This window comes from Rhineura floridana, chromosome 2 (genome assembly GCF_030035675.1).
Source record: "Rhineura floridana isolate rRhiFlo1 chromosome 2, rRhiFlo1.hap2, whole genome shotgun sequence".
Classification (NCBI taxonomy): domain Eukaryota; kingdom Metazoa; phylum Chordata; class Lepidosauria; order Squamata; family Rhineuridae; genus Rhineura; species Rhineura floridana.
This window is the reverse complement of record NC_084481.1, coordinates 233,726,814-233,740,913: the sequence shown is the minus strand read 5'-3', so window position 1 is coordinate 233,740,913 and position 14,100 is coordinate 233,726,814. Positions and strand designations below refer to the sequence as shown.

The window sequence follows — 14,100 nt, the reverse complement described above, 5'->3', positions numbered from 1 at the left end:
CCGGTCCCCACTGAGGATTAAGTCCAGGGTTGCCGTCCCTCTGGTCGGTTCCATGACCAACTGGTCTAGGGAATAGTCATTTAGAATATCTAGAAATTTTGCTTCTTTGTCATGACTGGAACACATATGCGGCCAGTCTATGTCCGGGTAGTTGAAGTCACCCATTACTACCACATTTCCTAGTTTGGATGCTTCCTCAATTTCATATCTCATCTCAAGGTCTCCCTGAGCATTTTGATCAGGGGGACGATAGATCGTTCCCAGAATTAAATCCCTCCTGGGGCATGGTATCACCACCCACAACGATTCTGTGGAGGAGTCCGCCTCTTTTGGGGTTTCGAGCTTCCTGGATTCAATGACTTCTTTCACGTATAGAGCGACTCCGCCACCAATACGTCCTTCCCTGTCCTTCCGATATTGTTTATATCCAGGGATAACCGTATCCCACTGGTTTTCTCCATTCCACCAGGTCTCCGTTATGCTCATTATATCAATGCTCTCCTCTAAGACCAAGCACTCCGGTTCTCCCATCTTGGTTCGGAGGCTCCTAGCATTGGCATACAGGCACTTGTAAGCAGTGTCTCTCTTCAAGTGTCTTTGGCACTTGTGGTTTGGCCTGTGGCAATTTTGCCCTTCTGAATTTATATCCTGTGCCCTTGCTCTCACAATGCCTACTTCTAGGCCTACCCCTTTTACAATTTCATCATTTCTTTGGTCTTTATCCCAGGGGGGAGGTTTATTCCGAACCGGACCTTTCTCAGCTCCTGTCGGGTTTCCTCCCTCAGTCAGTTTAAAAGCTGCTCTGCCACCTTTTAAATTTTAAGTACCAGCAGTCTGGTTCCATTCTGGTTCAAGTGGAGCCCGTCCCTTTTGTACAGGCCCGGCTTGTCCCAAAATGTTCCCCAGTGCTTAACAAATCCAAACCCTTCCACCCGACACCATCGTCTCATCCACGCATTGAGACTGCTAAGCTGTGCCTGTCTGGCTGGTCCTGCGCGTGGAACCAGTAGCATTTCAGAGAATGCCACCTTCTCCCATCTTCTTTTGGGAGTAGTGATTTCAGCCCATCAGGTATCATATAATGAATCTCATGATGCTATGTAGCCAATTAGATTTGGTTACATGTAAGAGAAAGCCAACTGAGAGTGAGGATACTACTTGCTGGATCAGCATTGCCTTCACTCTGAACGGGTTTCAGCCTTTTGGTTCACTTCAGAACAGTCTCTGAAAGTGAACCAGAATGGCACAGAGTGCATTTTGGTGCTGTAACCTTGCTGGATCAGACCCAAAGTCCATCTGGTGCAGCATTCTGCTTGCCACAGTGGCTCATCAGATGGCTCACGAGGAAGCCCACAAGAAAAGCATGAATGCAATGCTGTCCTTTGCCCCCCAATAACTGGTAATTCAGTGCCATGCTGTGTCTGAACCCAGAGGTAACATATAGCCATCATGGCCAATAGCCACTGGTAGCTTATCCTCCCTGAATTTGTTTCATCCCCTTTCAAAGCCATCCAAGTTAGCAGCCTTTGGTACATTTCGCGAGAGCCAGTTCCATCGTTTATGCGCTGTGTGAAGAAGCATTTTTTTTTGTCTGTCCTGAATCGGCCAACATTCAGCTTCATTGGATGGCCCCGAGGTCTAGTGTTATGAGAGAGGGAGTGAAACTTTTCTCAGTCCACTTTCTCCATGCCATGCATAACAATCCTATATATGCCTACTCAAAAGTATGTCCCATTTAGTTCAATGGGACTTACCCTCAATTAAATGTTTAGAGGATAACAGCCTTACAGCACAATCTGGACCATTATCTAATTAGAGGTTTATAGGCTAAATTGTTGTTGTTGTTGTTATATGCCTTCCAGTCAATTATGACTTATGGTGACCCTATGAATCTTTTTTTGATACATTCATGGGATTTTCATGGTAAGAGGTATTCAGAGGTGGTTTACCATTGCCTTCCTCTAAGCCTACGGCACCCGGTATTCCCAGGCGGTCTCCCATCCAAGTACTAACCAGGCCTGACCCTGCTTAGCTTCCGAGATCAGATGAGATCAGGCGTGTTCAGGGTAGTATGGCTAGCAAAATGAATACGTGGATGGGAATCCATCCTCACAATACCCCTGTAATGTAGGTTGGGCTAAGAGAGAGAGAGACTTAAGGTCAGCATTGGCCTTCATAGTCCAAGTAGGGATTCAGACCCAGGACTCCCAAATCCATCCAACACTCTAGCCACTAGGCTACATTCTATCTCCTGTGCACACCGCACATGGAGTGCTGCTATGCTCAGGCAAACAACAGCCAATGAAACGAAGCGATGAAGCTCAGGAGTGCAATGATGTGAGCGATTTGTAGCACTATATATGTCATAGGGGGGAGAGGGGCAAGATAGATGGCCCTGGTGCCCAGTAGAGGCTGGTCCATCAGGGCAATTGCAGCAATGGCCCACCAACCTCAGCCAGGCCGCACCTGCCTACTCTCTTACTTACAATCTGCCCAGAGAGTGGCACAGGCTGTTGGCCTCTTCCTCCCCCTTAGTGTGTGGAGGATTAGAACAAAATTAAGTCAGCTGGCTCTTGCTAATATTGGCTCTCACCAGTCCTTTGCTCTGGCTCCACCTCCTGTTGTCTTCCTTGCCTCCCACCCTACCAGTCTGAAAAGGCACCAGCCTCCCCCGTCTCCAAATGTGAGATTTATTTCAATAAAAAGCTGCACAATTTCTTGGAGTTTTGTTTCTTTACAACAAGCATCATGCAAAGCTTAGGTGCCAACATTTCCTTTCTCACTTTAGCAACTGTTGTACAATCTCCTCCGCAGTGTTTGCTTTGCCCTCTGCGTGATCTAATTTCTTGTGCGCTGAAAGCTGTAAAACTAAAGGTGTGCCTGTGAGGAGCAGTTTTCTGGGAAAGATGAACCCTTACGGGAATAATGGCTGGAGTGAAATCTTACGGCTTAAAGCCAGCCACAGTCACAGCCCCAACGCACACAATGAACTTTCTTGGTGGCCCTTCATTCAGCCCCTATATCTGAAATATGGATAATACTGATCTACTTTCAAAGACTGTTAATCAGGATTAAATATGGTGGTGAAATTGCTAACAAGGATCTGCTGCAGTGGCTGCATTTCTTCTAACCTCGTGACTGGATTACTGCATTGCACTCTACAGGGGGCTGCCCTTCAGCCTGGCCTAGAAATTCAAGCTGGTACGGAATGCAGCAGCTAGACTGCTTAGGGGGTCAGAGCACTGACAGCACATGACACCTCTGGGAAAACATCTGCACTGGCTGCCCTTATCCTACTGGGCAGGTTCAAGGCTCTTGTGTTGATATGCAAAGCCCTGAATAAGCTCCAGGATACCTAAAGTACGCCTGAGCCCTTATCATCCAGAGAGGAGGTCAGGTCTCTTGCTCTCCTGGTGCATTCATTATAGCTGCCCAATTTCCCTGCTTTTTAAAGTTTGATAGAAATATCTGTGGGCTGTATGTTAGAGGAGTGCTGTTAGTTGTTCCCCATGTTACAGAGACTGAACTGGCCTCAGTCAGAAGTCAGGCATTTGTGTCACCAGGCCCATGTTGAAGAACGCTGAGATCCTTGCAGCAGAGGCGTGCTTGCTTGTGACTTTTAGGTATCTCTTGAAGACCTTTACAAACACAAGGCGAACCTGGTTGCTGGATCAGGCCAATGGCTCATCTGTTCCAGCATCCTGTTCTCACAGTGGCCAACCAGATCCTTGTAGAAAGCCTCCAATTAGGACCTGAGGGGTTTTTTTTATGCTGACATGTTTAAAATGTCTCTTGAGCAGCCCGTCATTTTAATGGTGGTTCTGTGTTGCTTTTCAGTGGTTTTTATATTGCTGTTTGTTGTTGTTGTTATGCGCCTTCAAGTTGATTATGACTTATGGCGACCCTACAAATCAGTGACCTCCAAGAGCATCTGTCATGAACCACCCTGTTCAGATCTTGTAAGTTCAGGGCTGTGGCTTCCTTTATGGAATCAATCCATCTCTTGTTTGGCCTTCCTCTTTTTCTACTCCCTTCTGTTTTCCCAGCATTACTGTCTTTTCTAGTGAATCATGTCTTCTCATGATGTGTCCAAAGTATGATAACCTCAGTTTCATCATTCTAGCTTATAGTGATAGTTCTGGTTTAATTTGTTCTAACACCCAATCATTTGTCTTTTTCGCAGTCCATGGTATCAGCAAAGCTCTTCTCCAACACCACATTTCAAAGGAGTTTATTTTTCTCTTATCAGCTTTTTTCACTGTCCAACTTTCACAGTACTGTTTCTATTTAAAGATCTACACTGGTTACCAGTGTAGGAACACAAGAAGGGTATTTTTCTGTTGAGTCAGACCAATGGTCCACCTAGCGCAATGCTACCTATGTGACTGGCCATTGCTCTCAGGGTTCCCAGACAGGGGCCTTTCTCAACCTTGCCTGAAGAGTGCAGAGGCTGAACCTGGAACTTTATGGTGGAGGGCGGGTAAGCAATTTTATAAACAAATCAATACACAGCATATGGCCCACCACTGAGCTACATTCTCTCCCCCTGGTATACTTCCAGTTGCTATTAAAAGTTCTGGTTAGAGCTTGGGCCTAGGTTACCTGAAGCACTGCTTCTTCCATATGACCCGACCAGTTTGCTGAGATTATCATCAGAGGTCCTGTTCCAGGTGCTACTGCCCCTCAAGGTCTAGGTGGGTGGTACCTGGAGATGGGCAGCAGCCTATCTTTGGACATCCCTCTCCAGAAAAGTTCAGTCAGCATCACTGTTGTAACCTCTTAGGTCAGGGATGGAACACTTGTGGCCCTCCAGACAGTGCTAGATTGCAGCTTCCATGAGCCTCAGCCAAAATTGCTAAAGGCCAGTGATGATGGGAGCTGTTGTCCAGCAACATCTGGAGATGATTCTCCATCCCTGTTTTAGGCATAATTTTATTCTCCCTTGTTCTTTACTTGGTTTTTTTTGCTCTGCCATTTTCTTTGATGCCATTTTGCTTATGCATTGTAATTGGGGGGGGAGTTTAAAGTTGTGAATCCTTTCATGAGTTTTACATAAGCTGCCTTCAGCACCTCTGTGGAAAGGAAAGAGAAATATTTTACCTTCCTTCCTTCCAAAAGTGCTTAGGATATTTATTTGTACAATAACTAAAATACTTCTAAGCCCCTTTCAGGATGCACACCTTTACAACTCAGTGTACAATTTTTTTAAAATGTGCATCATAATAACATAACTAGCAACCAATTTTGCCTTACCCCAAATGTGCCATTTGACCATTTTGATTAGTAGAACTGGCACTTTTACAAGTGCTGCATAATGTTCATTCTGAACTTGCAAGGAATCAATCTTTTGCTGTGGCAGCACCTCCTCTCTGGAACTCCCTGCCCATTGATATTAGGCAGGCACCTTCCTTGTACTGTTTTCAGCGCTTGCTAAAAACATTATTAGCAAGCCTACTCAGAAATGTAATTCACATACATTTGTTTTTAATATCCATTGTTTTTAACTGTATTTCAATAATTTTATTACATTTGCTGTTTTGAAAGTCTGTTTATTGCTATTGTTAAATGAACATTTTATATCATAGAATCACAGAATCATAGAATAGTAGAGTTGGAAGGGGCCTATAAGGCCATCAAGTCCAACCCCCTGTGCAATGCAGGAATCCAAATCAAAGCATTCCTGACAGATGGCTGTCCAGCTGCCTCTTGAATCATTTTACATAAATAATCATTTTACATAAACTTAGATTTTTGATTAAGTGATATATACATCTTGCTAAACAAATAAAAATAAGATAAAACCAACTTCAGCACCATGTAATGTAGAAAATTTAAGTCTATGGGAACTGCAAGGATACCCCAGAGATGTCAAAGGCACTGAGGAGTCAACTAAAATGTTGCCACTTGAGAAAGAACTTTTTTGGAGGAGAATATTGGTTTTCTGGCTTTTTTTGCAGATGCAAAGTGCAGGGATTCCTTCCAGCTGCTTTGTCTGGGCAGCAAATATTGTCCTTCGCCAAGTCAAACAGAGCTTTGTTCTTGCATTGGCTCCGTGGAGATTTCCCATGGGTAACGCCAGCTAATGGATCCCACTGAAGCCAAGCCAAAGAGGACATCAATGCTTCATTCAAAAGTCCATCCTGAGCTGCCTTTTTGCCTTATACTATCTCTTGCCTCCTCCACCCAATGGAGCAGGGAACTGGATCTGGCTGGCAGACTGGATCCTTATCTCTGCCACATACACCCCATGGGCCAAGCTTGACAAGTGGGTGGGGCTGGCCACCTGTCAATCATCTGACATCACAGTGGCATCAGATGACCATTTTTGCTCACACAGATGATGCTGGAAGTGTGGCAAGAGCAACTCCCATTTGGTTCTCTTTGCATGTCTGAGGGGAGATAGAGAGAGGGTCCTCCCCCTGGCTGGACTGCCTATCCTTACCTGTCTTCCTTCCATTGTAAACTGATACTCTCAGGGAGCTGACCTCACTTCCAAACTCTCCTTCCTTCCTTCTTCTCCATCCAGGCAAGGGAGAGGAGACTTGTTTATTCCTCTCTAGGATGGGGCGGATGACCAAACCTGGTCATTGTACCTCCAAGTTAGTTAGTTAGAACTAAGTTATGCCTTTCCTATCAACTATGTATCTCCGTGATTTGAATGCAGGGTGAAAGCCTGCTCCTTTCAGGTAAATCACACAGCACATGTGGCTTAACTCCACTGCATCTTAGTTAAATTCTCTGCTAATGTATAACAGATGTCAGCTCAATGTGTGCCACTTCAAAGCCTCAACAATCTGCTGAGCACAGTGCTCAGGGCTCTGTGGGTGCTTTCAAGCCCCCTGTGGCTGAGCTGTAGATTTATCTGCCGTTGTATATGACGTCAGGTGTAGGGCAGGTTTGTGTGGCTTGGCCAAAACAGCTTCACAGGCCAAATGGGGAGGTCTGGCAGTCCCAATTAGGCTGCAGTCTGGAGGTTCCCCTACCCCCCGGTAATGGGCACTTCCAAATGGGAGCAGGGGGAAGCATTCCACTTAATAGCAGTTACTTGGCCATTCATGTATCGGTATCTATATATCTACGAATTATGGTCTCCAGAATAAGGCAATATCCCACAGGGTCGTTCAAAGCCATTACAATGAAGAATTAAAGCGCATTTCAAAAGGCTGGTTTTAAAAGTGCATTTCTCTTCACATCCTTTAGCTAGGCAACTTGACCCTGGTGCAATGATGTCACCGTGGTGGAACGTGAGTGTGAAGCTGGGAGTGGGGAGGTCTGGGTTTAGATCTTCTGAAGCTCATGAGATGACATTGGGCCCACCACCATTCCTTAGCCCTTGGCTTCATTTTATGTGGGCTATGGCCTGTTTTAGTGTGGGTAGCAAGGAGGGGAAGGGGAATGTGAGAGAAAGGGGGTGACAGAGAGAGAGAGAGAGAGAGAAGGGGTGCTCCTTCTTGAAGAGGGACCTGCCCATCACTGGCTCTGACCCTCCCACCATCTCTGTCTCCAGCCCCATGCTGCCATGCCTCCCTCCCCAAGAGATTATTCCCGGATGGGGGTTGTAGTCCAAAATAGCTGGAGCCAGTGGCAAGTGGCGGCTCCATGTCAGTGGGGCAGTGGAATCTGCTCCAGGTTTTAGTCCAGACTTCCAAGGACCTGTCCAAGGTACTGAAAGTAGAAAGTTCAGGCAAAAACCTGGAGAGGATTCTACTGACATGGAGCCACCAGCTGCAGTTGCCTGGAGCACACCAGGTTGTGGAAGGCTGGCCTAGTGCATTGGACGCAGGACACTCTTGCTTTTGAATGCTTTCACGCTAACAATAAATGACATTTGATCTATTCACCTTTGTTCACATGGCTTGAGAGAGCTCTGTATCCTACATAGCACCTTTCACTCCATCAGCACTAAATTCATTATTGACTATTGGGCCTAGCGTTGGCTCCTGTTAAGACTTAGCATTCCACAAACATTGTTTCAGTAATCAGTACGAAAACCCTCTGGAAAGCAAGCCAGGATCATTATCCCCACATCTGTGACCCTAAGGGCACTCTGTATTTCATGGACGAGCAGAGCCGAAACGGGTCTTCCCACTCAACATGCCTTAATTTTACACACATCACTAATTCTGGTTATATCAGGTAGAACTCTAAATGCTTCAACCAACAGTGATGATGGATAGTAGTCACATAATCTCCAACAGAGGCTGAAGCTTCAGATTTGCACATTGAAACCTGGACTTCACTGTCCGGATGTGACATTTTCTAAAAAATAAAAAATCAATCCCCCAGCACCATAACCCTCTCCGGGGAGAAATCTATCACTGTGTGGCCACTTCCCCCTTTGCCATACTGAACGTGCCACATCCTGGCTCCTTGCATGGACAGCACAGAGACTGGGAGGTGGGTGAGATCAATTATGTCCATGTGCTGATTCCTGGCTTACATGTTCCACCAAAACACGTGGAGGAAGAGGGGACACCAGCCACATCACTGTCACTTCCCTGCCCTAGTTACCTCAGAGGCAAGATCACCATCGCACAGCCAGATCCCAAATGAAAGCTAGATGTCGGTGGCTGGTGTGTGGTAGCTTGGGTAGATTCGGTGGATTTGTATCCTTCATCTCCATCTCTCTATCCGCCCCTGGAGTGGCTGCTTCAGATTTGTCAAGTCAACCAGGTGCCCCCCAGATGTTGTTGAGCTATAACTCCCATCAGCTCCAGTCAGCACATCTGGAGGGCACCTGGTTGGTGAAGGCTGCATGGAGCCACAGCTTTGCTAAGGAAAGTGCATTTGGGGGAAAAAAGTGGCAGAGAGGCTGATCAGCATTCAGGGGAGAAATCTACTCTTCTGTGACACCTCCCCATCCGAAAACACAGCAGCCTCCAACATCTGCCCTCATGCTCTCTTCTCTCACTGGCTTAATGCCCCTCTTCCCCCAAGCCCCTCCTTACCAGCCAGCCAACCAAGGGCTTCATATGAACCCCAGAACTTATTTTTCCCCCAGTGCCAACACTAAGTCCCAACAGCTGGTGAAGGAGATGTACGGAGAGGATCATTTCTGAGCACACGCAAAGTGCTTTTCCCTTGCCACACAATGAGCACGATGCATCCAGCACCATATGGGAGCAGGAAAATGCAGCTCAGGCCAAAAGCAACAGTGCGAGCCGGCACCCCTTGCTCCAGATATTTGGCACTGCCCATTGCAGCCTCCACCTCTGCATGCCGGCTTCTGTGGGGAACGTTACCCAAACGTGGGGGAAGGTGATGGCAGCCTTGCCGGTTCTGGGGGTGACATAAGGACAGCCAAGGGGCCAGCAACAAAGGCCATCCCACCCCTGCTTCTGCCCCCCCCCGCACTCATCTGCCAATGTAAAATTCATTTCTGCCCCCCCCCCAATCAAGCCCAGTCAGTCTTGTTTTCTACTGCAGGGAGTCTGGCGCAAACGCTTGAACAGCAACCCACAAAGGAGCGGGGGGGGTGGTGGTGGCAGGCAAGGCGAAAGAGACCAGGGAACCGTTCTGTGCCTGGATGTCAGAGTGAGAGGCACCCCAACAAGCTGGGAGACAGGATGGGCAGCAGCTTGGGCCAGGCTCGTAGCTGGGGGGTGTCTAGGAGTCCAGTATCCCTAAAAATTTTCTGCCCCCTTAAAATTTTTGTACAAAAAAATTAATTATAAATTTAATTATTTATTACAGAAAAAATTCTCCCCCCTACTCTTTGTGGGGGGGACGACGAACTCTTAGACTGGCTACGAGTCTGGTTTGCACCCCTCCTTGGAAAGCGGTTGCTGGGACCCTATCTGGACCGGGAAGGTTGTTTACCGGTAGCAGAGACTGAATCCCTAGAGGCGGGAGAGGGAGATGGGGGGAACTGATTAGTCAGGCAGGAAGGCAGCTGACGAATGAGAGGGAAAGAAGTGGGTGAGAAGGATGGGTGGGTGGAAAAGAGGGGGGAGAGAGAGAAAGACAGGGCAGCCTGGCTTTGGAGGGGCCCTGCAGAGAAAGGGGAAGGAAGGGAAGGAAGTCAAGAGATGGGCAGAGGAGGAGAAGGGCTCTTTAGAGCTACCTTGCCCCACGGGGTACCCCCGTCCCAAAATAAACTCCCATCAGCCCCAGCCCTGACTCTGGAGTTGTAGTCAGGCAACATCTGGAGGGCACCCGGTTGAGGAAGGCACAGAGAGAGAGAGAGAGAGAGAGAGGCGCACCTAGAGAGGAAGGGTGAGGAGGGGGGCAATGGAGGGGGCGCCGGTGAGAGAAGAAGAGCCGAGGGCGAGAGCGCGGGCAGGGCAGAGTCTGGGCGCCAGGAAGGTAGCCGTTCTGCCTCCCTCGGGGCTGCCTGCCCCCCACCCACAGGCCCTCCCGGGGCGGCGCGGGGCTGACCTTGTGTAGCTTCCACATGGCGCCCAGGGCCTTGACCTCGTGGCTGGAGTGCTTGCCCTCCTCCAGGCACTGGTAGCAGACGGGCGCCTTGCACTGCACGCAATACATGCTGTGGTTCTCCAGCTCGTGGTCGGTGCAGGTGGAAATCTTGCGCGGGCTGAGCCGCCGGCTGACCCGGCCCTGGGCGGGGGGCACCAGGCGGTGCTTGGCCAGCGGGCCCCGCGGCGGGTGGCAGCGCAGGCGACAGGGGTCGCAGTAGAAGACGTCGCACTGCTCGCACATGATGGTGGCCTCCTTGGGCGCCTTCTCGCACAGCTGGCACCGCAGGGCCGCCGCCTTGCTCTGCTGGTACCGGTCGATGACGCCCTCCAGGACGCGGTTCTTGGGGAAGCCGCGCAGGCCCCGCTCGTCCAGGATCAGGCTGCGGTGGCACTGCGGGCAGGTCAGGCAGGAGTTGCGCGGCACCGGCGCCAGCGAGGCGGCGGCGGCGGCGGCCGATGCCGGCGGCATGGTTGGTGGGAAGACGCGCACGCCGTTGGGCGACTTCTGGCACGGCGTGGTGGGCGCGCTGGCGAAACCGCCGTAGGAGCCGTAGCCGCTGTCCGCCTCGCTGTACAGGCTCATCTTGTCCAGATCCAGGTAGTCGTAGTCCGAGGTCGAGGCCGAGGCGCGCCGGCTCTGCGGGGAGTCCGCCTCGGGCGTCTGCACCAGGATGTTGCGGGCGCACGCCTGGCACAGGTTGTGCGAGCAGGGCAGGATCAGCGGCTCCCGGTAGAAGGAGCCGCACACCGGGCACTTGAGCTCCTCTTCCATCTCGTCCATGGAGGAGAGCGGCCGCCGCCGCCCGTCGAAGACGCCCGGAGCGAGCGAGCGGAGCGTTCAGCACCACGGACAGCGGCGCCCGCCTGCCCACCCGGCTCAGCCTGCGCGCCACGAGCCACTGCCGGCGCCGGACGGCTGCAGCCTTCCCTCCGCTCCACTGGCCCCGCCCGCCGGCGCGCGCCATTGGCCGCTGGCGCCGAGGGCAGAGCCACCATTGGATGAGGGAGGCCGCCCAAGCACCGCCTCCCAGGGGGGACGGCTCCTGCCCCCTCCCTTCCGAAAGTGGGGGCGGCGGCAGAAGAGAGTCGCCGCTCCCCCGGGGGAGCGCGCGTCCGCTCCGCAGCGTTGAATGCGCCTTAGGCGCCCCTCCCGCACAGGTGCAGCTTTCAGTGCCCCCCCATCACGAGCACAATTCTTCGGATGATGCAGGCTCAAGCCGAGCACACTGGAGGTGGGAGGGTGCGAAGCAGAGCCCATTTGGGACTAGGAACAAGGCGGGGTGGTGGTGGATCGGAGCAGACCAAAGGCCCGTTCGGCTCGGCATCGTGTGGTCAACGGTAGCCAAACGGATGCGCCTGGAAGCTTCTAGGCAAGGAGGCCATCGCCCTCCCTCGCTGCTCAGGCTCGCCGCCTCTCCCGCAGTTGATAGTTCAAGATACTTTGCCTGCCAACCCTGAGGACAGCGAAGGGGAACGGGAGGTCCTCCAGATGTGGGACTGCAACTTCATCGCCTCTGGCCGTTGGTCATGCTGGCTGGGGAGCTGGAGTCCTATAACACCGAGGGGAGAGCTACAGGTTCCTCCCCAATCCTGTTTTAGGACCAGCCATCACCTCACATTGTGGTAACGAGTTCCATAATTTAATGATGTAATGCAGTGGTGGCTGGTGGTGCCATGTCAGCGGGGCAGTGGAATCTGCTCCGGGTTTTAGTCCGAACCTTCAGGGAGCACCTTGAACGGCTGTTTGAAAGTTAAGGCTAAAACCTGGAGCGGATTCCACTGCCCCGCTGACATGGAGCAACCAGGCACCAGTGATACGTTGGGCAAAGAAGACTTTCCTTAGTGTCTGTTACGAACCTGCTGCAGATCAGTTGTTTTAAGTGACTCTGGGTCGGTAGCCAATGCTGCTGTTCTGCTAGTGCGGCAGGCTTCCTCTCTCACCTGCAGTCCCCCATCCCACATCCTGATACTCTGCTCCAGGGACAGATTTTGAGGGCACACGGAAAGAGGAAGGTAAAGTCCCGTTGCATCAGTGGAACTCTCTGTGCACAGCATTGAATACAACCGTCTGAATCCTAATATGATTATGACAGAAGGAGCAAAACTACTCAATCCACTTTTTCTACACCATTTATGTACAGTGTTATAAACCTCTACCATTCCCCCACCTAGGTGCAGGGGTGTAGTCGTCCAGGGTCTCAGGGGGTCTTAGACCCTTTACTTTTTGGGAGCAGGGTCCCAGCAGGGCCCCTATTGTTATGGAAATATGTATATATATGCAGAGATCCTCAGCGCCCTGAGCTGCGTGTGTGCCAGTGTGTGTATTTACCTAAGTAGCAGGCTACTAAGTTGGAGGTGGAGTGCCCAGACGTGGTTATTGCCCTCCTGGCTCAGGAGAGAGAGCAAAGGCAAAGATGTCTCCTCTCCCCTCGGACAGTCGAAGAAGAAGACAAAGGAAGGAGGGGCAGGTCAGCTTCCCTGACCATATCCGAGATGTGCCGCAGGAGACCAGTGATCAGGGGTGGGTCTTTTTCCTTTCTTTTTTTTTTTTTTTATAACAAGAAGAAGGTTATATACCTTCCGTTACACTGTGTTCCCAATTTTTAATTTTTTTTTATTTGCAAATTTAATAATGAGAGGAAATGGGGGAAAACAAATTTTAAAAATGACATGAAAGAAAATAAATAAAAATATTAAATGCACAAGAAGAAATAATATATGAATGCTACTAATAATAACATTATGGATACCCTACTCATCAATACATGCATCTTGAGTTAAGCATATATAGGTATCCCCATTGAAGTTCCCAGGCTGTGGTCTGAAGGCCCATGAGGCCAGCTCCCTGCAGGGTCAGGTCTGGATGGGATGGGAACCATGCGTAAGCCGCCTTGGATTTCTATCATGCAAAGAAATGTGGGGTATAAATGTAATCAATACATAAAGTTGACATCTATGTGAAATATGTTCCAGTGTAGCCAGGCACTGAGGTCCTCAGTCAGTTGCATAATAAATGGCGGATATTTTGCCTTCCAGGATTGAAGTTTTAAGTCTCTGAGTAACGGTAAGGACTCACAAAATCCACTGAACTGCGGTTAACTCCCACACATAACAAAGCTATTTGTCCCATCTGTGGGGGACAGCGATAGAGGCCCCCTGTGTTTATTGCAGTAGAAGAGAACCAATAGCAGATCTTCAGATGAGATAGTTTGCTTATCTGGAGAAGAATAGATGAAACCTAGGAGAAAAAGTGCCTGCTTTTTAAGAAGAGCCCTGCTGGATCAGGCCAAAGGAGGCCCATCTAGTCCAACATCCTGTTCTCATAAAGGCCAACCAGCAACCCATGGGATGCCCACTTGCAGGACCAGAGTACAACAGCACTTTCTCCCCACCTGCAATTCCCAGCAAATGGTATTTTGAGACATACAGCCGCTGATACTGGAAGTAGCACATGGGCGACATAGCTAGTAAGCTTTGATAGCTTGATCTTCCATGCATATGCCTAGTCCTAGCATGTCCCTGTGCTGCTATCAGGAAGTTACTGCAACTAACCCAAGTGCTGAAAAGTGTCCTTGTCATTCCAGTTTCTCTCACCCTCGCCTAATGCTTCTAAGTACTCCTTGTACGAGATGGTAGCCAAGAGCCCAAAGGGGGAAACAATGCCCCCAAGGATGGTCAGGCT

General features: G+C 49.9%; 1 protein-coding gene and 1 pseudogene across 1 annotated transcript in view; both read right to left on the bottom strand.

Moving 5' to 3' along the window:
- The window catches only part of TRIM9 (tripartite motif containing 9), a 116,372-nt gene extending 105,173 nt beyond the window's left edge, over window positions 1-11,199 (bottom strand). The window contains exon 1 of the mRNA XM_061612829.1: window positions 10,378-11,199. Within this exon, the coding sequence (XP_061468813.1) occupies window positions 10,378-11,199 (822 nt within the window). The remainder of the gene's footprint in view (window positions 1-10,377) is intronic.
- Window positions 1,965-2,084, bottom strand: LOC133378678 (5S ribosomal RNA; annotated as a pseudogene).
- Window positions 11,200-14,100: the final 2,901 nt, after the last annotated feature.